The sequence below is a fragment of the Neolamprologus brichardi genome, chromosome 1 (genome assembly GCF_056152115.1).
Source record: "Neolamprologus brichardi isolate AB-2024 chromosome 1, ASM5615211v1, whole genome shotgun sequence".
In the NCBI taxonomy this organism is placed as follows: Eukaryota; Metazoa; Chordata; class Actinopteri; order Cichliformes; family Cichlidae; genus Neolamprologus; species Neolamprologus brichardi.
The window spans coordinates 22,458,207-22,479,200 of record NC_142104.1 but is presented as its reverse complement, the minus strand read 5'-3'; the positions used below and the strand labels follow the sequence as shown (position 1 = coordinate 22,479,200).

The following is a 20,994-nucleotide window of genomic DNA, read 5'->3' as shown; positions in this document are numbered from 1 at the left end:
GTGGGTGATGAAACGCAAATCTTTTGACAGGAGATGAAAAATACCTAACGTGACATCACAAATGTGGGCGTGACATAAAGCAGACACACGGAAAGACTTGGTGAGCAACAGCTTTTGTTCTTTTCTTAACACAGTAGACCCATTGTTTTCCTAAAATATTTTTTCTTCTTGTTTTTATTTCCTCAGCAACAGCAAAGTAATACCACATTATACTGTAGGATTCACTCATATGCCTGATTTATGGTCACACCGAAAAACACCATGGGCTTCATCCTGCCGCCCTTTATGCACTCTTTTATTAAATGTATAATTGGCAGATTACTTTTTTGATCTTTGTAAAAAATAATAGCCTAAGGCTCATGCTCATGATAAACAAAGCACATCCTTATCATCTTATCTAAAATGTTGAATGGCTGATTCATTGTCCTATGTGCTGAGGACGGGATAGTGTTTGAATTTTACTAAATCATTCCCATTTATACATTCAGGTGGATTTTTCTGGAAGACCAGATCATTTATGATATTGTTTATCTTCCCACTGTTTGTGTTGCAGAAGCCTCTGTATCTTTTTTTTTTTTTTTATGATATTAACTCACAGCATCATCATCAGGCTTCTGTGAAGGGTCCAAGCAGGGCAGTGAAGAAGCTGGCCCATCCTTCCTTCAACGTCTTCAGATCTGGCTGTCTTCGCACTTACCTTCAGGCTGATGGAGGCGTGGTAAAATGAGGTGATTGTGTTCATTTATAAGAGATCGCTGGTGTTTTGAAGAAATTTTGTATATTCATTTTCTTGTTGTTGTTTTTAATCTTTTTGCAGTATGTTCTGGAAATGTTTCATGTAACGAAGATGAGACGCTGAACATATTTTATTGTATTCCCACTAAAACCTTAAGCTATGGAATCCAGACTTGGCAGGCATGCATTGCAATGAGTTATTAGCTGCCTGAGGGAGAAAGTTGATTCTTTTAACCCAGGTGCCAAACCAGTTATGGAGATCGGCTTCTCCTTCTGATCACAGTGACTTTAGAGCCAGAAAAAATCAGTGGTGATTGTCCTATTGTGGAGGAGTTAAAGCTGGGATTACAGCACACTAATAACAAAACACTGGGTGTACATTTTTAATGTACACAAATGTATGGGTGGTTGAATCCATCACTGTCAAGCTCAGGCAGTGTACCCACTTGTACTAGTCTGCACTTGAACGTGTAGGCGCTTTTCTTGTGTTAATAGTGTCTCGTAATTGTGCGACATCACACGTGCCGCTGGAGCAAAAGCTCTGAACACCTGTGTATGAACACTAAAGATCCAAAGCACATAAACTTGTTTTGAAAAAATGTGCTGGTGGAGAGCAGGAAGCGGTTTAGGGGCACCTCCTCTCTCCTTCTCCAGTTTCTTTTCCTTCCTGAAGTAGCTGAATGACACCAGGAGCTGCTTTCTGTACTCTAACACTCGTTATCTTTGAGTGACCCAAAGCAAGGACTCGTTTTCTTCTCTTAAAACATCACTTCTTGTTGCTCAGGATTTGAATTTCTGCTCTTTCATGCTTCGGACGTGTGGCGGTTTGTGCGCATGCATGTGTGCATATGTGCCTCTTCCCTCCTTGCCTGCAGACTGTTCGTATAATAAAGTTTACTCTGCCTAAAAATGCACCGTTGAAACTTTATCGACATTGATTTTGTTTTTCAGTTGCCTATAGTCATTTTTATTTCTTCAAATATTTCAGTTTAATATTGCAAACAACTTCACAACATACAAAATGAATAATATTAACCCAGAAACATGTCAATGAATAAATTTTATATATATATATATATATATTTATATAATTTTTTATATATATATCTTGTCCTCTGGTGGGGATAAAAAAATAAACAGCAAAGCTTTGACAACAGCACCTTGACATAGTATGTAATTCCAACATTACCTTGAGAAGTTTAGAACAGTAAACAGATAAATTACTTGAGAGGAAATTGTTTTCTGCTGAATATGTAAACGGAATGTTTTTTTTAATAATTTTTTTTGGTCAGCATCATATCCTTTTTTTCTGTAAGTGGAGAATTTATCGATTTACAATTGAAGCAGCATGCAAGCTTTTGAAGATGGAACTGTCCTCGCTCTCTTTCTGTCTCCCTCTTTGTCTCTCTCTCTCGCTCATTTCTTGCCTGTTAATTTTTTTCCCTTCCTTTTCTAATTCTTGGCAACGTAAACAAATCACAATGTCTTGAGGAATGTGATATAGTAATTTAAACTGGGCGCAAATGACTGATCAGATTTTTTTTAATTGTTTACAAGGTCATGAATATGTTCAATAAATAGACTGTAGTATCACTTTTACTGTATAAACTTCATCTTTTTTTACATGCAGTCCATAAAATTTTCATTTGACGGAATAATTTACCCTGTTATGTATATATACAAATAGATATTTTCTCTTTATTCTCTTTTTTAAACTCTTCAATAAAATCTATACATTTTATACACTATCTCCCTCTTTTAATGGTCAATGTGCATACACATGAAGTGTCTATCCTTATAAACCGCCAGCCAATCTTCTTTTTGCTATCCATGGTAAGCGCTCGCACGTAGGACTGGGTTGTCCTGCATTGGGAATTATAATGCCGCTTGTCTATTCCTCTGCAGCCCTCCTTTGTGTACCCCATGGGGTTGCATTTGGTCTCATAAAAGTATTGCTTCAGTTGGCCATTGGGGACAGGGACCTTTTCCATGACGGTAACTTGCTGCCCAGACATGTCTATTGCCGTCTTTTTATCCACAGCTGTCACCCACTGGCTAATACTGTCACACACACTGAGCTCTCCACGTCGTGAGGGATCGGAGTGTCGCCGCACCCTCATGGACATATTAGCGGCATCCAGATAGTTTTTGTATTCCTCCAGGAGAAAGAGCAACGGCGGCTCCAAAGGCACTTGGTTGCTGATCATCACCCGTGAGTTGTACAGATCGACATCCTTGGCCTCCGTGGTGACCACAGAGGATGGGCCACCACCTCCCTGGCTCTTATCGGCCCCCTGTCCCAGCTGCGCCGCCTCGCCCTCCACCTCCAGCAACTCCTCTATCACTTGCTCAAACGTGTCTGTGAGCGAGGGCAGTTCCCCACGTTGGCCTGGGCCTCCACCACTCTGGGGAGTCCCGTGGCCTCTTTCGGCCGTTGCAGCAGCGCCCAAGTAGCCTTCCGTCCGATGGCCCCGCATGCCCGGGGCATCTCTCAGGGGCGCAGCTCTCATGCAACTGAAGTATGAAATAACCATAGTAAGGAACAGGATGGTCATCACTCTTCTAACCTGGTGGAACTGGAGGGACGGGAGAGAGACACAGAAAGAAAACAAGAGGAGAGAGGAGGGTTGGGGGAGGGCGAGAGAACAAGATGGTCAGTCAAAGAGCATCTTCAACAAAGTTAGCTTATTTTTGATCCATAATGCACCACGTAAGCCTCTCCTCCTATTTCCACCCTCCACTCTTTGTTTGCAAGCCAAAAAACTGGAGCCAGTAGCTTCGGAATAATCACAACATGTTTTTATTAAACTGATATTGGCACTGTGTCATCGGTGTTTTCAAATTGTTTGCAAACTGTAATCATTCTGTTCCTATGTGAGGTCTGGCTTAGATCTCTATTTGTTGGCAGCAATGCACAAAAGCTGTGCTGAGCATCAAAGCGGCTGCTTATTACAAAAGATAAGATTACACAAATAGATGTCGAAACATCCTAACAGCTTTTTGACTGGTCTGTTAAAAGGCACGGTGCCATGTATATTTACAATGGCCACACCTGCCAATCATGGCTTTCTGTTGGAATAATTGGCTCTTTTTCTTTCTTTCTTTCTTTTTTTTGGCTGTACTGAAAGCTCACAGGTGCCCCCTGCTTTTGGGTAAGGAAATTGAGGATTTTCATTCTTAAACTTCATCCTGTAGTTGTTGAATTCTTGTGGATGGATTTATGCCCCCCCCCAACCCGCGTTACGAATACGCGACCGTGACGTTACCGTACAAACAAATCATTGGTATTAACACTTTGGGAACCTCCGGTGTGGACAGCACTTCCTAACAGAGTCAGTGTGTTTGTGTCAGCGCTGGCAAACATTGATGCTCCAGTATTACTTTATTAAAAAGAGAAAACAACAAAAAAAAACTGGTCAGTACTACACCTTCTAGTCATGAATGGGAACTATGGGTTTGTTGAGGGACACTGTTTGTTTTCGGCAGGTGGAAGGCGAGAGCACTGCGGGATGAATTAACAGGAAATTGAATGACAGAATGATTTGACATCCTGCCGTGCAAAGCACTGCTATTGAGGCTCTGGAGAACAACTCAAAACATACGCAAAACCAAACTGAAACACTGTACATATATATTGTAAAATTACCTGAGCATGTGTGCGTCCCTTACCTCTGAGAAGCTCTAAGATTCACAGCAAATCAATGAATCCAAAGGACATAGATCTAAAAACACCCATAATTTTTTAAAAAAAGAAAAAAAATCTAGATCTTGCTTTCCACAGGGGCTAATTTAAAAATAGCCCAGCCGAGGCTTTGACTGCACTCTGCATGTCCGAGCCTGACACAGGAAAACACAGCGAGAGCGAGCCCCTGCTCCAGCCTCCACTTACAGAATGGACACAAGGACCTTTACAGTATAAGGAGGAGCGAAACCCCACCTTAAAAGCATTTGTTTCATTCTTAATTGGTATCTGGGGCTGTGGCTGCAATTAACCGACACCACGGTGACTGCCATAGAGATATCTCGTCTAAAAATAGACGTGCTGGGAGTCTCACAGTCTCTATTCAGAATATCACATCCTTCTTCTTAATGAGCCACTCATTCCCTGAGCTCAGTGACGTGCTCCTCCGGAGTGTGTGAGTGTGCGTGTTAGAGGGAGGGCATGGGGAGGGGCTGGCTTGTATGTGTTTTGCAGTGAGGTGGTGATGGTGGTGCTGGTGGTGGGGTGGGTATTTTTCCTCTTACCAACTACAATGGGGACAAAGCCAAGAATAAAGAGCTAATTGTCAACTCGGATATTGTTAACAAAATTCCATTTATGGCTCATTAACCCTTTGGTTTTGTGAAGGTTGTGGTTAATGATATCTGAAATGATATCTGCGAGGCTTCCCAGCACTGAGAATCGTGTAGGTTTTTACGGGATCGAGGCCAGTCACGAGCTTTATGTGTAGGATGCATTTAGGCTGATATTATTATCAGCATCGCGCTCAAATGGTTCCACTTCCACATGAGGGAAATGAAGGCAGAGGGCTGATTACTGTTAGGCGTCAAACTTCATGCTGGAAATGGTGCAGACGAAGAGTGCTGCATCTTCCGTAACAGACCACAGGGGTAATATTGCAGTAGCAGGGGGTGGAGAGAGTGCCAGCGTCATTTCGCAGCATAACAACCACAGATGACGTCTCTTCCAGGTCTCCATAGGGGAGAGAATGGAGAGAAGGGGTGGGGTGGAGGAGAGGGGGGGAGAGGTTGCTGGGGGTAATGCCACTCAACAGTGTGCAATTGCAGAGCCATTCCCCCGTGTATCGTCACACCGGGAACAACAGATGATTTTATTTCTATCTCGCTGATTTCCTGTTTCCATCAGTACAATCAATATGGCTTATGCTCTCAATCAACATCCTGTTAAAATGCGATAAAGCCAATGAATCATTTAATTGCTGTGGGACCGGCGGAGGATCTCTGGCTTATATCTGTGAGAGGCTAAATGTGACAACATCCAGTGTCTGAAGATTTTATGCGGATTTCACAGTTAATAAAAAAGCGGCCTGAGCATTAACAGTATGAGCAATGAATAATAAAGCAAGGGATGGATTACATATGGAAGAATAAGACCCCCCCCCCCCCCCCCCCCCCCACACACACACACACACACACACACACTCCGTTGGAGCTTCTAGTTCTCAGCGTTGTGGCAACTTGTGCTTGGGAAAGGTGCAGTTTCCTCTGAGCTGACTGTTTAAAGAATGCACAGCCATCTAAACATGACATGCTGAGAACTGAGCTAATAACATGAACGGGGGAAAATAAAGCCCACAATAACTGCTGCTCAAACATGCCTTTATTCATGACAGCACGCCTAGAGCGTGAAACACCCCGAACAATAGCAGCAGGTGAGTGTACGGACTCTGTTTTCTGTTTAGCTCCAGATGACCACCTGTTCATCTGCTTTGAGAGCACGGCTGTATGGCAGGGATATGTAACTTACCCTCGCAGTTATTCTTTGTGCCAGGTGGGGATTAAAGTGATAAATGCCTCCTCTGACAGACGCTGAAAAGTTTCCCTAAAGCATGAAAGGACTAGCGTGGCTAGTGTTATTACACACTACAGTAACGATCCCAGCCTCCATGCACATGTCTGCACACTTTATCTTTACTAACGGCAGGTGTGATATCTTATAAACCACTGCATGGGGGAAAAAAAACACATCAAGAGAGGAGATCTGAAGTGTGGTTACCACATTTGAATGGAAATGTGCGACCCCATGGCAACATTTGTTCTCCGCCTCTGTCTCTGCTTCCTCGTAGGCACCCATCTTTGTTAAATTCCTCAAGAATACGGTTTACCTGGCAACATGTTTTATCACGCTCAATAAGAATAACACACAAAGCCAAATGTTCAGTTTGAGAGCAGAAAAAGTACAGCAAATATTATCAAAATGGCTACCCTAGAACCCCTTGTGCACTACAATGCAGCACTTAAAGAAAAACAAACAAACAGGCATTTAGACTTAATTGTGTTGTCTGCAGTAATGGCTGACACATGTGGAAGCTTGCTTCCTGAGATCTGTTTTCAATCTGATGCAGCTTCAGAGCACATTTTACTAATACATGAGCATCACTGAGGATTATACCTGGCCACCAGGCCAACCCCAGCCACTGCCACAGAAAGCCCAGCATTCAAATACCTGCTGAGTGATTTATGCTACCCAAAAGAGCTGTTAACTCCCTCCCACACTGCGTGCTGCAGTGGGCACTTTAGAGGATACAACAGCAACATACAGCATGGTAAAATCCTTACTGATGTGCTTAGGTTCTTGTAAGCTTAGCGAAGAAATCCTCATTTTAACCCATGAATGACCAACAGACCTGCGGCTGCACACTGACAGCGCTGCTGTGCACAGCTTTGTACACTAGATGGCATATGAGACCGTCAAATAGTCTGAGCTCGTTTTCTTCCACCCTTTCTCCACCTTTCTCTCCTCTGTTTTTCCTTCCTCCCCATGAGATAGATAGATAGATAGATAGATAGATAGATAGATAGATAGATAGATAGATAGATAGATAGATAGATAGATAGATAGATAGATAGATAGATAGGACAGTCATTGTCTTTTCCAGGGCATAGTCATACAAGACATCTATAAAGTTAAGTTGGATGTTGTTTAGTTACAAGCCCAATTTGCTTTTATCTTCGGAAAGAATGGTTCATCAAAAAAATTCGTCATTAAACCATCTATTAATCTGAGATTACTTCTTGAACCACATATTTTCACACCGCAAATGAGCCAGTTTCCTCCCACTTTGTTTGAATCCATAATTATTGTGAGGTTTTGGGTTTTTTCAACACGAGCACACACCTCCAAAAAAAACCCAACAGTGTGTGTTGGCCGACCGAGCTAGGCGTTTAGGTCTCGGGTTTCCTATAAAGTCTTAATGAGTTCATCAAAGTTTTTTCCCTCCAACAAAACAACAATACAACAAAAACTGTCTGGAGTGTTTCTGTCTCTTTTCTCACAGAGGAGGAGGTGGAGAAGGAGGAGGGTCCAAGCTTGGACGAACAAATGCAGACAAACAGCCGGAGGAGAGAGTTTATTGAGCAATTTATGTGCGTAAAGTTTCCTTAAAAAACACCCACACAGATGCACACTGGACGGTTTCCACTTTGCTAGCTATGGAGAAATGCCTACCTATATGTACCACTGGCTGCTCCAATAATGTAACCACAGACTTTTTCCCCCCTTCTCCTTCTTCTCCTTCTTCTTCTTCTCGAGATTACATCTGCTGAGCTCGTGCTCCCCACTGGAAACCCAATCAACATAATAACTCCGTTTTTTATTAATGAACACGAGGATAAGGTTACACATATCCCCTCTCGGGCTGCTGCGCTGTCTGTTCGCAGGATAACCGGGCTTGATCGAGCTACTTTTAGACCCCCCCCCCCCCCCCCCCGCCCTACCCAGTCCACCCCCCAAACACCACACACACACACACACACACACACACACACACCAGCTGTCTTTACCACTAGCAGCATCAAACACGGCGAAAGTGCTAAAAACAAGTTATCAGAAAGAAGCAGACACATACCTTTTAGTGCCCAGTCGTAAAACAGACCATTCAACAGGACGGTAGTGTCATCTGGGATGTTTTGGACAACTCCCCGAGTAATTTACTTAAGCGGTATTTCTGACCCCCCTTCCCCCCCCCAAAAAAACACTCCTCTCTCCCGACAAGCTTCAGGATATCTCTTCAGCTTTGGAGCAAATAGATTAAATTATTGATAGTGGAAATTGCATGGCTGAGGTAATGCACTCCCATGGCTGCACGGCTCCTTTGGAGATCGCCTGAAACTGAAGTTGTCGCATGCCGAGACGCCGCCGCCGCAGCACCACCACGGAGATGAGAGACCTCTGGAGCTGAAATGAGGAGCCTCTTTGCAACTACAGTAACTTTACTACAGAATGACGCTGCAACATGTGACCTGCCGCTGGCTGACTGCCTGGTCGCATCCAAACTCCTGTTTAAAAAGCCCCGAGGCGGAACTATTAATGCGCGTTCAGAGTGCATTATGTATTATTATTGTTTATCTGCATATGCCGTAGCCTGCAAAGGAAGCCTCCTTCTTCCGTATTTTTTTTTTTTTTTTTGTACTCAGCCTAAAAGAGGTGGCATTTTTTTAGAAGGTTTTGCGTAACAGCGCGTCTCCACCAAGTCGTGATACACTGCGTGCCATTTACAGATGGCCTATTTGTGTAAAATTAGACATCGGGAAAATTAAAAATAAGCATTTTCTGTTACGGGTCTCGAAATAGTGTCGAGACTGGGTAAGTTATATCAAAGAAAGCTTAAGTATTTGTGTGAAGGAGCCATTTGCGTGCCCCTTTCACATCATTTAATCCATCTTGTGTTAGTATCCCTGATATAACACATGAAGAACCCTCTCATTTTCTTATATAAACTAGATTTTGGTTGTAATTCTGATGCTGTATACACAGAATAAACCCAAATCCAGTATAGGATTATCATCTTATAATTTAGCTGCTGTAAAATGGCAGTGTTGGATGCTAACAGGCACAGGAGGGAGGTAAAGATGAGAACTTATTAAAAGCAGTTCTCCTCCTTGCTTTTAAAGTGAGCCATCTCTACAACAGATGGATGGCTCCCCTGCAAGGTGCTCTGCAGTGTAGTAACCAGCTTTTCATGGGTTATTATTCCCAAAATGTTAACCTAAGCAAACCACATCATATTTACAGGGAAATCTTGGACCGCGAGGCTGATTTTGATATTGTTTCTCCCCTTGGTTCACTTTCTTTAATGAGGCAGAATTCAAGTGAAGATGTCAGCCGAGGCACAACCTTTCAATGGGTGATGAACGTTTGGAAATTCCACCTCTGATGAATACGAGAGCGAGCATAATGGAGAAACAGAAGCTCATTATCCTTGTGACTTGGCCTCGGTCCAGTGCAAAGATTTATTGTGATGTGTTGGCTATATTGCCGTCATGATTCTTCCCTGCACAAGCTTATGAACTGGAGAGCTCATGTTTGGCATGTAGCTGTATGGGAGTGGATGCTCACACCTGCTTAATGAGTCACTCCCACCTCCAACACCCAGGGAAATGCCAAGATAGATATAGCCCTCCCCAAAGGCTCACAGGAGGTGAGGGCAAACTCTAGATGACAAAGAGTTGCATCAGCAATCACTGAGCGACATGACTCCAAAGAGGATAAAAAAAAATGCACACTGCACAAGGGGGCTGTTCCAAACAAGTAATTCATAAATAAATCACCTGGCATCTCATTAGAGGAGCAAAAAACAACAACATGGTCTCTCTCATTTCTGCAAATACAGCACAACTGAAGGTGGTTTATCAAGAGAAGTCGTATGGCTTGCACATGTTTGAGGCTGGATTTCTGAATTAAATCCACACAATGCCTAATATCTGCAAGGAAATAAGGGGTAGTGGGGAGTATTAGAAGTCCTTTGACTCCTCCAGTTGAGGACCAGACTGAAGCATGACATTGTTGACCTAATACAAGTCACCCATGAGGTCGATTTGAAAACCACTAAACCATCATTGGATCTTGTTGAGGTTTGAGATCTCTGAAGATGAAATCTTCTGTCTTTTGATGTCGTATGGCAACTTTTCATATGCTTTAGTCATCAGAATGACAGGCGAACACATGTAATTTGAAGTAGTAGTTGGGTAGTTCTCTCCTTACATCTTCCCAGCTCACGACCCTTTTTGCTGTTTGTGCTGCAGGAAGAAGAAGAAGAAGAAACAACCACAAGACCTGACAACACGACCCACTTGTATAACCTTTCAAAGCTTCTCTCGCCAAATGCAACACGAATGCTGACAGATCCACACTGCCGAAAGCTTCACTTAACAAGTAGAATTATGCCTCCTTGCATGAGAGAAGGGGACCATGTAACACAGGCGAAATGACTTTTTCGAAATGTCATTTTCACCGGGGATAAAGCGAGGCGATGAGGGTATTTTGATCAAAGGGAAATTGCATTGCTCCTCAAGGAGGCAACTGAGAAAACATTTCTTTGGATGGAGGTTGTGTGACGTCAAAGGAGACGAGGAGTGAGCTGAGTGAAAACTCTAAATTGATAAAGTCAGTGCAGGGCCTTTTTTGAAAAAGAAATAATCAGATGCTGGTGTGAGGAGTTAATGTCATCCCTCCTGTGATGACAATAACCTTTAATGTGATCATGAAGCAGACAGCAGACTGGGTTTCTAAGCATCATATATGGCCTATAGACTCCTCCTTCCCACACCCTCATTCAGCTGATACATTATTTCTATAGTGGCAGACTGCAAGTCACTCCATAGCCTGTGAAGCCTCTGTCTGTCTGTTTTCTTACCTTCTGCCCCCCCAACACCACCCTCCCCCATCACTAATGTTTGCTTCACTGCTTATAATAAAATATTTTCTATTTTAAAAAAGAAAGCAAAATTTAAAAAAATGCTAAGAAAGAGAGGATGCACAAAATTAAAACCCTGCCTTCACTTGCTATAGAGCGATTTCCTGCCACCATATGGAAGCAAAAACGCAATTTTCAGAATAAAGGCCTGAAATTAGATACTTTAAATCAACCTTACGGGCCAAAGCCGGCTCACTTTCCGTCTAACTGGCACTCAGGAAACAGCATTAAAAAAAGCTGTTTTGATGGCTTCTGGAAGCTGTCTGAAATCACTGATGTGCTGCATGTTCACATACTGCTGGGAGACACACGTGAATGGTTTGCCGGAATCGTCGAGCATTTCCTGTCACGCCGTGTCATGCATCCTTGTTGTCCCGCAGTGGTCCGTCATATAAGATGTCTTTACAGTAAGAATATTCCAACTGTGTATTAATAACTCATCGTGGGCTTCATCGCTGCGAAACCACAGTCACGCCGCTGAATGACGAATAACTGGTAATTAAATGTTCGGAATAAAGGTTCAAGGCTTCGCCTCCTGCCAGAACTTGTTTAAACAAGCCTCTTAATTGGATGAAGGTGCCAGTGATGAAGATGATGATGATGTGGTGACTAAAGCAGGAGCAGCAGCGGGGACAGCGACGGTGGCGGCGGCCGATGTAGCCTACATTTTCATAATGATTAAGATGATTAATTTTCAATCTAAATATATCGTGACGTCCGCCTCTCTGCGGAGCCCAGATTTCCGAGATCTATACACCCCCGCCCCCAATAAAAGAAAAATAATAATCAATAGCCTATTTATAATTTATATCAGACATCAAGCGATTGCATTTCATGAATGAAAGCGGGGGGTGGAAAAAAATCCGAAATCCGTTTTACTGGGGGACAAACGTCGCCCATGTCTATATAGGGAAAATGGCATTTAAATCCGGATTTTTCCACAAAGTGCAGAATTAATGGCGTCGGGGTAAAAAAAGAAAGAAAGAAAAGAAAAAGAAAAAACCCGACACACAAAGACCAACAATTACATGATGGAGAAAAAAATAGTAGCTGCACGAGACAATCTAACACGTTAATATATTGCTATCTTTATTTCCACCCAGGGCGTTTCTTTTTCTTTTTCCCCCGTTTAATTTAAAAAAGGCCCATCCGAAAGAATTTCATCGGATTTTTTATTATTATTATTTTTTTTTGCAAAGAAACCTACCATCAGGTTTGTTTTTGACGCCCACCCCAACTCTGCAGAGCTGCGAGTGCAGAGAGAGAGGGGAGATTCTCGGTAAAGATAACACACGCGGAGACGCACGCACACAGGCGCGAGCGCACGCAGGCGCACGCCCGCACACAAACACGCGCAGCCCCATTTATGGACTGATCCGCTGACGTACATTGCAGAAAAGTGCTATAAAAAAACCTTCATACATACAAAGTGTGTCGTGCCACCCCACAGACCCCTCCTAACCCGCCTCCGCTCATCCCTCCTCCTCCACCCAACACGCCCACGCCCACACCATCTAATCCCACGTCTCGATGGAAAAAAAAAACAAAACATAAATAAATTAGAAAATAAAAATAAAGCCACGGCCAGAAAATAGAAATAGAAAAAAATGCTTACGTTTATAAACAGTGCAGTCGGAGGGGAAAAAAGATGGTGCAGTAGAAAAGAAGAGAAAAAAGGTGAGACAATGATAGCATCTGTGAATTAAAAAAAAAACATAAGGCCAAAAATTTCTTTAAACTGTCACAATTCCCCCGATCTGTCATCCAATGAACCCTTACTTTCGTTTCGTTCGGCAAATTAATGATTGGTCGTAATTTGTGCAATCAGCGGGTTTTGTGGCACTGATGCCTGGAATGTGGCTATTAAAGTCGCGTCGCTGCCTTTATTAAAGGAGCATTTTTATGAATGTCGGGTTAGCCTAATAAGTAATGTGATCTATTTGGGTGTCAGCGTCTCATAAAATGAGGAATAATAGGTCATAATATGCGGAAACCGATCTGGGCGCATTACATTGCTGGGTTAAAATTACGGAAAACGCCAGCAGAAGAAGAAGGAGAAAAAAAAGGAGGGGGGTGTCCCATAATTCAAATGTAATTAGGGATTTACTGGATACTTTCATATTGGAAGTATTTATTTGAAATCGCAGCCCCCTGCACGAGGAGTCTTGATTAAAACAGGACTGCCAGTGGGCGTTGGGGCTTTTCTCTTCCCATGCTGTTGTTTTGCCATGCAATTGCTTCGACTTGGATCAGAAATCTTAAATCTTTGACCAAAGGGGGGGGTGAGTGAGAGAGCCGGTGGGTTGGGGGGGGGGGGGGGGGGTAGACAATATCCACTGCTTCTGCATTGGTGCGAGACGAATTTTTAAGGCTACAAGTCCTTCGGGAGGGCACAGAAATAAAATCTCAGGGCAGTTTTGGGTGATGATCATCTAAATCAAATAGGCGAGATGAGTGATGCTGATTGCTTTAATTTTAAATTACACAAAAAGACGAAGAGGAAGAAAAGAAAGCAAGCGAGGAAGAAAGAACGAAAGAAAGAAGCGATGCTTCCCGAACAATTTCCTCTCAAGCCATCTTATCTCTCACCATAACGTTCAGCCATAACATCTGTCAGAGGATGGACTTTGACCACGCCCATCTTTATTGTAATTTCACACAAGAATAAAGCGAACAATTTGTACACAGTAAATGAGCTTCGCTTTGGCAGCAAATCACACGAGTCTAAAAGGGGCGAGGAATTATTTATTCTACCCTTCGCTTTTTTTTCTTAAATTTAAGGCTTTATTTATCTTTTATTATCACTAATATTTTTATCCATTCGTAGCATGCAGTCTGACAGGTCGACACAGAGCCGTGTACGGACAAAGAGGAGGAGGAGGGGAGGAGGAGGGGGGGTAGGGTAGCAGGTGAAGTGAAAAGCACCTTATGAATGAAACCGTGGAGCGGTCGTAGTAAAAACACAAGTGATTTGATGGCGATGACGGGAGGGGGGGCTATGGAGGGAAAAGGGGGGGGGGTGCTGGCGCGGGAGCGGGGGGGGGGGGAGTAGGGCTATTTTTGGTCGATAACAAAATCCGGAGGGTTTGACATCAAGACAAAACATGAATGCAGCAGACCAAACAAGAAAAATAAGCACAGATAGAAAGATAGGTAGATATTTTATGATGTGCAAGAGCATCAGTATTCCAGTTCGTGCTGAAAGTATCACTGCAGCGTCTTAAGTCCCATATTGGGAGCATGATTAGGCACAACGCAACGATTACGCAAATTGTGTTGCAGCAGTGTTCGGAAACTCCAAAAAACGCTTCACAAAGCTCCCCGCATGAACGTGCACGCACCTATATTTTATTTAAAGAAGAAAAAAAGCTTAAAAATAACAATAAGTTCAGGATTGTTTTTTAAGAAAGAAAGAAAGAAAGAAAGAAAGATATGCTCCGCGGGGTCTTGGTCACCTGGATCGTGCTTCATTTCGGAGTTATTTCGGTCATTCATGTCCACAATGAACACACTGCAAAAGACGAAGGGCTGCATGCTGTAGTTTTAAGTTCATTTCGGAAAAAAAGCCAGCCGAAGCCTCGTGAAAAAAGCCGACAGGAAGAAAGGATTCACACAAAAAACAATGGATTGTGCTCTTACCTTTATAAGGGCTGACAACCACTATGTGCGTGGTTAGATCTCCGCGACCAAGACTTGCATGTCCCAAAGTTTAACGCAGTGTGGGGGGGCTTATAGGTACCGAGAATGTGATGTGCAAAAGACCAGACGCCCTAACATTTCAACTTTCACAGTGCTCTACAAAAAAAAGGGGAAAAAAAGAAAAAAAAACACATCTGAAGCACGAGCTCTTTTAATGGCAAGCGCTTTTCTTTTACCCCCTTTTTTTAAAATGTTTTCTCTCTCTCTCTTGCTCTCTCCCTCTCTTTCTTTTTAGAATCCGGTTTATTTTCCGTTTACAGACCACAGGCTCCTTCAGAATAAGCTTACCAAAAGTTGAAAAAACAATCCCAGGTTTGGCAAAGGGGGGCTGGGAAAAGAGAGAAAGAGAGTTGGCGTCCACTCGGCGTTTTAGTCCATGCACGACTCCGGTGCCTCTGTCCAACGTGCTGAAAGCATAACACAGCCAGGGTAACTATGAGGGGCCAAGAAAATAGCTATATACTTTTTTTTTTGAGTGCCCACTTTAAACAGCTCTTTTTTCACCCCCCTACTCAGCTTGCTTCCTCGCGTCTTGTCACGTGTATTTTCCCACCCCTTGCCAAACCAGTCCTCTTAATATTTGATTACATTTTGGTCGGACATTTCCTCCCAGATAAACAGCACCTATACACCACAAACGCCGGCTCAGTTCGCTCGCCACAGAAAGGCTACACTCTTACGCCAAATTGTAACCGGCAGCGCTGATACTGTGCCCCATTGTTCTTAATGTCATGCTTATGACAAGTGTGACAGCCAAGTGGCACATGTTGCTTATGTTATTTAAACAAGCATGGCCACCGCTCGCAAAAGGCAACATAAATGCATGCATAAAATATAAACCCTTCTCTGCCAGCACTCAGCCCTCCAAGGCAGCCTGTACAGCCCACATCACATCCACACACAGCGCGCAGACACAATGTAATATTTCCTTACCCCTCTCACTGTACCGGCATATCCTGAGCAGAGAAATGCCACACAATCCTTTCTCACACAGGCTTTGTCAACATCAGCCTCATCAGACATGGGTCTCGATACTGAGTTTCTCAAGTAGAGTCCAACCCTTCCAGCAATGCGTTGCCAGACTAAAGAGCAAGCACGACTATTTGCTGGTAATCATCCCTTATATGCTGTGTGTTTCCATTGCTACTTACCATTTTCCCCTACGCTGTCCTGGAGATAGAAGTGTCTTAATATCCACTCACTCCAACAGATGCTGGTAGGTAATGTGTCTTGTTTGAAGTCATCATATGAGAACTTCTGCTGTGCTCAGTAGATCGCCCACCACTTCGCTGACTTATGAATCTAATAACCCTTTGCAATATCGGCGTGCTTAAACTCTGTTAGGCAACACCTTGGTGGCTCTACAGTAAAGACAAATATCAACAAGGCTGTCTTGTCAGAAAAGCTTGTACAGATATACGTAACACCCTCGCCAGGACAACGCCATTAGGGGGTCTTACGTGATTGAAATAAGCGACGGCAATACAAGTTTATGGGGGGCACTCGCTCCTGACTGATCGCCTCGTTCACCGCCTCAAATCTTTAAATCCGCATCGAGGAACAACGAAAGAGGCATAAAACTTCTGAGACATTTCTCGATTCACGTGTTTGTGTAATAGACTGTTAACTCCCTCTTTGGCGAAGGGCCATGGGCCTATTACGCATACGCACAACTGGTCATTTAGATTGTTCTTACGGGCAATGCGCAGCGGGCTTTTTGTCTTTCTTTCTTTCACCCCCCTCACAAAACAAATAGACATTTACAGCGCCCCTGTGTCTGCTTGTCAAGTTCTAGAGGAACTTGTTGCTGCTCAAAACGAAACCCCCCTCCGCCCTTTTCTTCCTCCCTTTCCTTCTTTTTCCCCCTTTTCTGTTGGACCACACTCCGTCTCTCTCATATATATATATATTTACATATATATACATATATATATATACATATATACTCACACTGTCAAACTCTGCTGAAGTGCTGCGTTTCCCCCCTTCAGGACAGAAATAAATGTGAAAAAAGTTAATCCACGTCCTCCGGAAGCGTTATTACACCGAGAGAAGCGACCACAGTGCGGGGAGTCACGGATGATACTTTTCGATCAGGAATATCTGGAAGTTCAAAGGCGAAATCTGTTTTCAGTAAAATTCCATCAGTTACACTGCCAACACTCAGCCATCTGATTGTTATGCAGTGACGAAGCGCCGTACTTGCAAGTGAAGCCCCAAATGTACTAAGTAACATGAGTAATAGGTGATGCCTGACTCTTTGCCAACATCCCAAACTTTTTGAGTGCGTGTGTAAGAAAAGTGTCATTCTGTGCTATGATCTTTTTTTCGTCTTTTTTTTGGTCATAGCTTATGGAAATAACGCTGCATGGGTGGCGCGCTATTGGAACCTGTAGGCGTGCTTCTTCAAAAAAAAAAAAGAAAAAAAAAAAAAAAGAGACAATAGCACCAATCTAACAAATCTTTGGACTTTTCTCTGGAAACAAACAACAAAAACATTAAATTACCCCCCCCCCCCAAAAAAAAAGAAAAAAAAAAAAGAAGCTGCTCATCAAAGTGTCTCAGGTACCTGGATGCCATCCCACCCACTCTGATACTGCTGTTCGCCTTCACGTAGGGGAATACATGTGCCAAAATACGCACTGATTTGAATATTGAACCTGAAGTCGCATTTCTCTGTTGTCAGTGGCACTTGTCAATATTGTACCAAAACTTCTGACACATTCAAAAAGTCTTTTCTTGGCGAGCGCAGCTGATTCTAATCTGGTCTGACTACGCATGTAGCTACTGTGTCAGCCTGCTTGTAGAGGCAGTGGCCAAAAACAAACAAACAAACAAACAAACAAACAAAAAAGAGAAGTTTTTTTTGTGGTTTGTGTCAATACATTTCTGCCTCAAAGACACAAGATGGTATAATCAGATAAAAATAAAAAACATATACGTGTGTTTAATCATAATTATTACTGGGCAAGAAAGATGTGGTTCTCCGTGTACCAAACAGGCAAGCAGTGCTGGACTTAAGAGCCACACATAGCTTATTATCCTTGAACTCGGTCCTCGCAGGCTTTTCACACAGGGGGCTACTCATTACAGGCGACTAATAAAAGGCAGTGACATGAAGAGAGAGGTAACACATATCAGCCCGGGTGAGGACAGCACGAACAATTCCCCCTCTTTTTTTTTTTCACCTTACATGATTAAATGATTAGGATGTATGTGTCCCCATCACCTCGCAGGCTCCTACCATCATCCTACTCTCAGGCCTTTTTGCTTCCTGACGTGGTAACTTGACTTGCTCCTACTTGTGATGTTGTTAACACTTCCTCTGCTCCCACAGCTTTTCGCAGACTCTGTTACTGACTCATGCTCGTCCCTTTTCCACTATCCGTGTCCTCCCCCGCACTCTTCAGCACAATATCTTATCCGAGTCCGAGGTCATAGATCAATCACTTCATCCCCTGGGCTGCATATGACTGCATGGCATTTTGCTCTATGGTCTGCCAAGATACTTCACCTCTTTTGAGCTTACTCTTGGAACTTATAAGAGTTTGAGTGAAATATATTTTGGCACAGGGAGTGTTATTAAAATGTGTGGCCAACGGGCTGCACCTCGGGATAAACATGGGGGAAGAATGTGCACTGTTCCGGCCTTTTCGAGGTCTGTTAGGAGGTACAGGTGTTGGTGTTAATCGGATACAGGTGTTACGTAAGGCCCAAAATGGCCTCCGTACAAGAAAGGAGTAGCTCTAATATTGACCAGTAACGAACCACCACACACACACTGCAGTGGGTTACACAAGATTTATTTGTTCTTTCTCCGGGTAAAACTACTGGCTGAAGACACAACTCCAGCCAGGAATCCAAGGCCCAAAGCCACCGCGGTCAGGGTTGTTAGCCTGGTTACAAACAGGGGAAAGGTGGTCACTTGGAAGAACAAGCAGCCAAAACGTATCAATACTGCATCTTCCTCAAAAAGGCTTGCCACCCACCTTTTCGGGCCTGACTTCGTTCGAGGCTGGGTCTCCACATCACACCCTGGGAGCTGGAACTTCCCCAAAACTGGTCCAGTTTCCTTGTCAGGGGCACAGAGAGTCTCCAGTCCAGTGTTTGTTTTCCTGCCTCCCAGCACATCCACTCACATCCCAATAAAAATGAGTCCTCCCGCCAACATCCTCAGATTATTTTAAAAGCAAAACCAGGCCAGGTTAAAAATCTTTTCCTTTAAAATGTGCACACTTCATCCTGGATCTTCGAGGCTTCCCTGATACACCATTGTCCTACTAAAAAAACAACGACAACCCCTACTTCCTGTTTCCTCTCCCCTTTATAGAGAAGGGCTCCAATCCTCCCCAATCAGCTGTTCCCTGTACTCAACTCCAAATAGCTGGCAGCTGGACTAGAGTAGAATCTCCACTCCCACATAGGTGTGGCACACACCTCACATCAAACCCAAACACCAAAGCATGCAATTAATACAAAACAAAATCTAAAGTTATGCCAACCCAAAAGCTTAGTGGCGGATTCTCTCCATCCTTTTCCACCATGCTATACTCTGTAACACAGGCAATGCAGCAAAGAAGATGTAGGATGTCACAATAATAGCAGAAGCAGTCGCGGTATCTCTTTTGTGATTGGCTCATTACCACTTGTTGTTGTCGTTGTTGCTCTGTATTTTTGTAAACCTGTCTTTTAACCTCCCGAGCTGCACGCAGCCTTTAAGATGTAACTGTGTGTAAGATTTTGTCCAACCTTTTTCCCAAGGAGCTTCCAACAATCTGCCCGTGAATGCCTGAAAATGACTCTCAGCTCCACCTCCTCAAATGACAACTGTAGAAAAATTAATCACCAAAAAGAAAGAAAGGGGGGGGGGGGGGGGAAGTATTGTTAAAGCCATTTTAACACTGCAGTCATCATACACCCCTGTTGACATCTGCTAATCACATTTGGGGCCCATTGTGGTCTCTGGAATCATTACTAAAATGCAGAGTGCCAGCCTAAAAATTTTGAGTCTATAAGCACTTTCCTCCTCCCCCTCGCCGTAATGACAACTATTAAGCGAGGATGGATCCAGTCAGGGCTGTGTGTATCATTACTCTGTCTTAATCTTTGTCCCATAAATATTGATAACAAGAGCCCCACGTCATGCGTTACTAGTACCTGCTGTTAAAAATAGACGGCTCGCTGATGGCAGGTTATCTCTTACTGTCAGATCCCAGTGTATCTCTACCTCTTGTATCTACAGGAAGTTGAGCTCTGGGACAAACAAAGAGCAGACAGAAAACAACAAATAGTCTGATTACACATGAGTACATCAAACCGCCGGATCTCCTGTCTCCTCTGTTTACCGAAAACAAAATACAACTTGTGGAAAATAAAGTGGCAAGTATTAAAAATGAAAACTACGGATTTGTTTTACAAGAACGCACAATCTCATAACGAAGCAGTCAAAATAGCTTAATACAGTCACCCTGTTGACAATGTGCTTCATGCTGTACATCTGTCATTCTGTAGTGCAGCTTCATAATATTTCTGTAGCGTGTGGAATTAATTATCAGGCTCGGTCGATGACTCAGAGCTCAGGTCTTCAGAAAGTAATGCAGCCCGTAAATAATCGCCCCTACTGCCACCATACTTCACACTGATAGCGAGCATTGCGTTTGTGCTAATTTCGCTGGTCTATGTATAGTGTGATGGACAGTGTCAGAATGAATGATATCTGGGTTGCCCCAGTGGCTAAGCAGGGGCCGAAATTGAACCGAATGAGCAGCTGTGACATTGAGGGGGTTTCTATCTAGCTTTGCTGCCTACACTGTCATCCATCTTCTTGTGACCAGTTAAACACCAGGTGACTGTGTAAACTCTGCCTTTAGGGCTTCGGGGAGGAGGTGGCGGAGGGGGAATCTGGAGCACCGAGTGTGACATAGAAGTACACTGATGTCTTAACTCTGACTAACTTCCGTCTGCTCAACAGCCTGGAGTGGAGGGTGCTGCCTGTCTGCTGTTATCTTTATCCCTGCCCTGGGTGAGACGTGTAATCCGGGCCTGCCACTGGACTAAGAGGCTGCTGAACTACAGTGAGCACAATGAAAATGACTAAAATAATCTAGAAGGTGTAAGCTCAGTC

The 20,994-nt window shown here is 43.5% G+C and overlaps 1 protein-coding gene across 7 annotated transcripts; it reads right to left on the bottom strand.

Annotated features, from left to right (window-relative positions):
- Positions 1–1,851: 1,851 nt before the first annotated feature.
- bdnf (brain derived neurotrophic factor) lies at positions 1,852–16,963 on the bottom strand. 7 transcript variants are annotated; one of them, XM_006780268.1, is made up of 3 exons: positions 16,821–16,963; positions 15,159–15,277; positions 1,852–3,311 (listed from the first exon to the last, which is right to left on the bottom strand). In XM_006780268.1, exon 3 carries the CDS (start codon positions 3,288–3,290, stop codon positions 2,481–2,483), a length of 810 nt encoding a protein of 269 aa, XP_006780331.1. In that variant the 5' UTR covers positions 3,291–3,311; positions 15,159–15,277; positions 16,821–16,963; the 3' UTR covers positions 1,852–2,480. The 7 variants fall into 7 exon arrangements, with proteins under 7 accessions (XP_006780331.1, XP_006780332.1, XP_006780326.1 ...); XM_006780269.1 differs by lacking the exon at positions 15,159–15,277; XM_006780263.1 differs by lacking the exons at positions 15,159–15,277; positions 16,821–16,963 and adding an exon at positions 16,022–16,427.
- Positions 16,964–20,994: the final 4,031 nt, after the last annotated feature.

What these genes read in the sequence shown, in the direction of transcription:
- bdnf (XM_087839544.1), bottom strand. Translation starts at nt 15,893, where the DNA reads ATGTCTGATGAGGCTGATGTTGACAAAGCCTGTGTGAGAAAGGATTGT. An exon ending in ATGCCGGTACAGTGAGAGGG is followed by an intron (nt 3,312 to 15,803) that starts GTAAGGAAATAT and finishes CCGTCCCTCCAG; the next exon opens with TTCCACCAGGTTAGAAGAGT.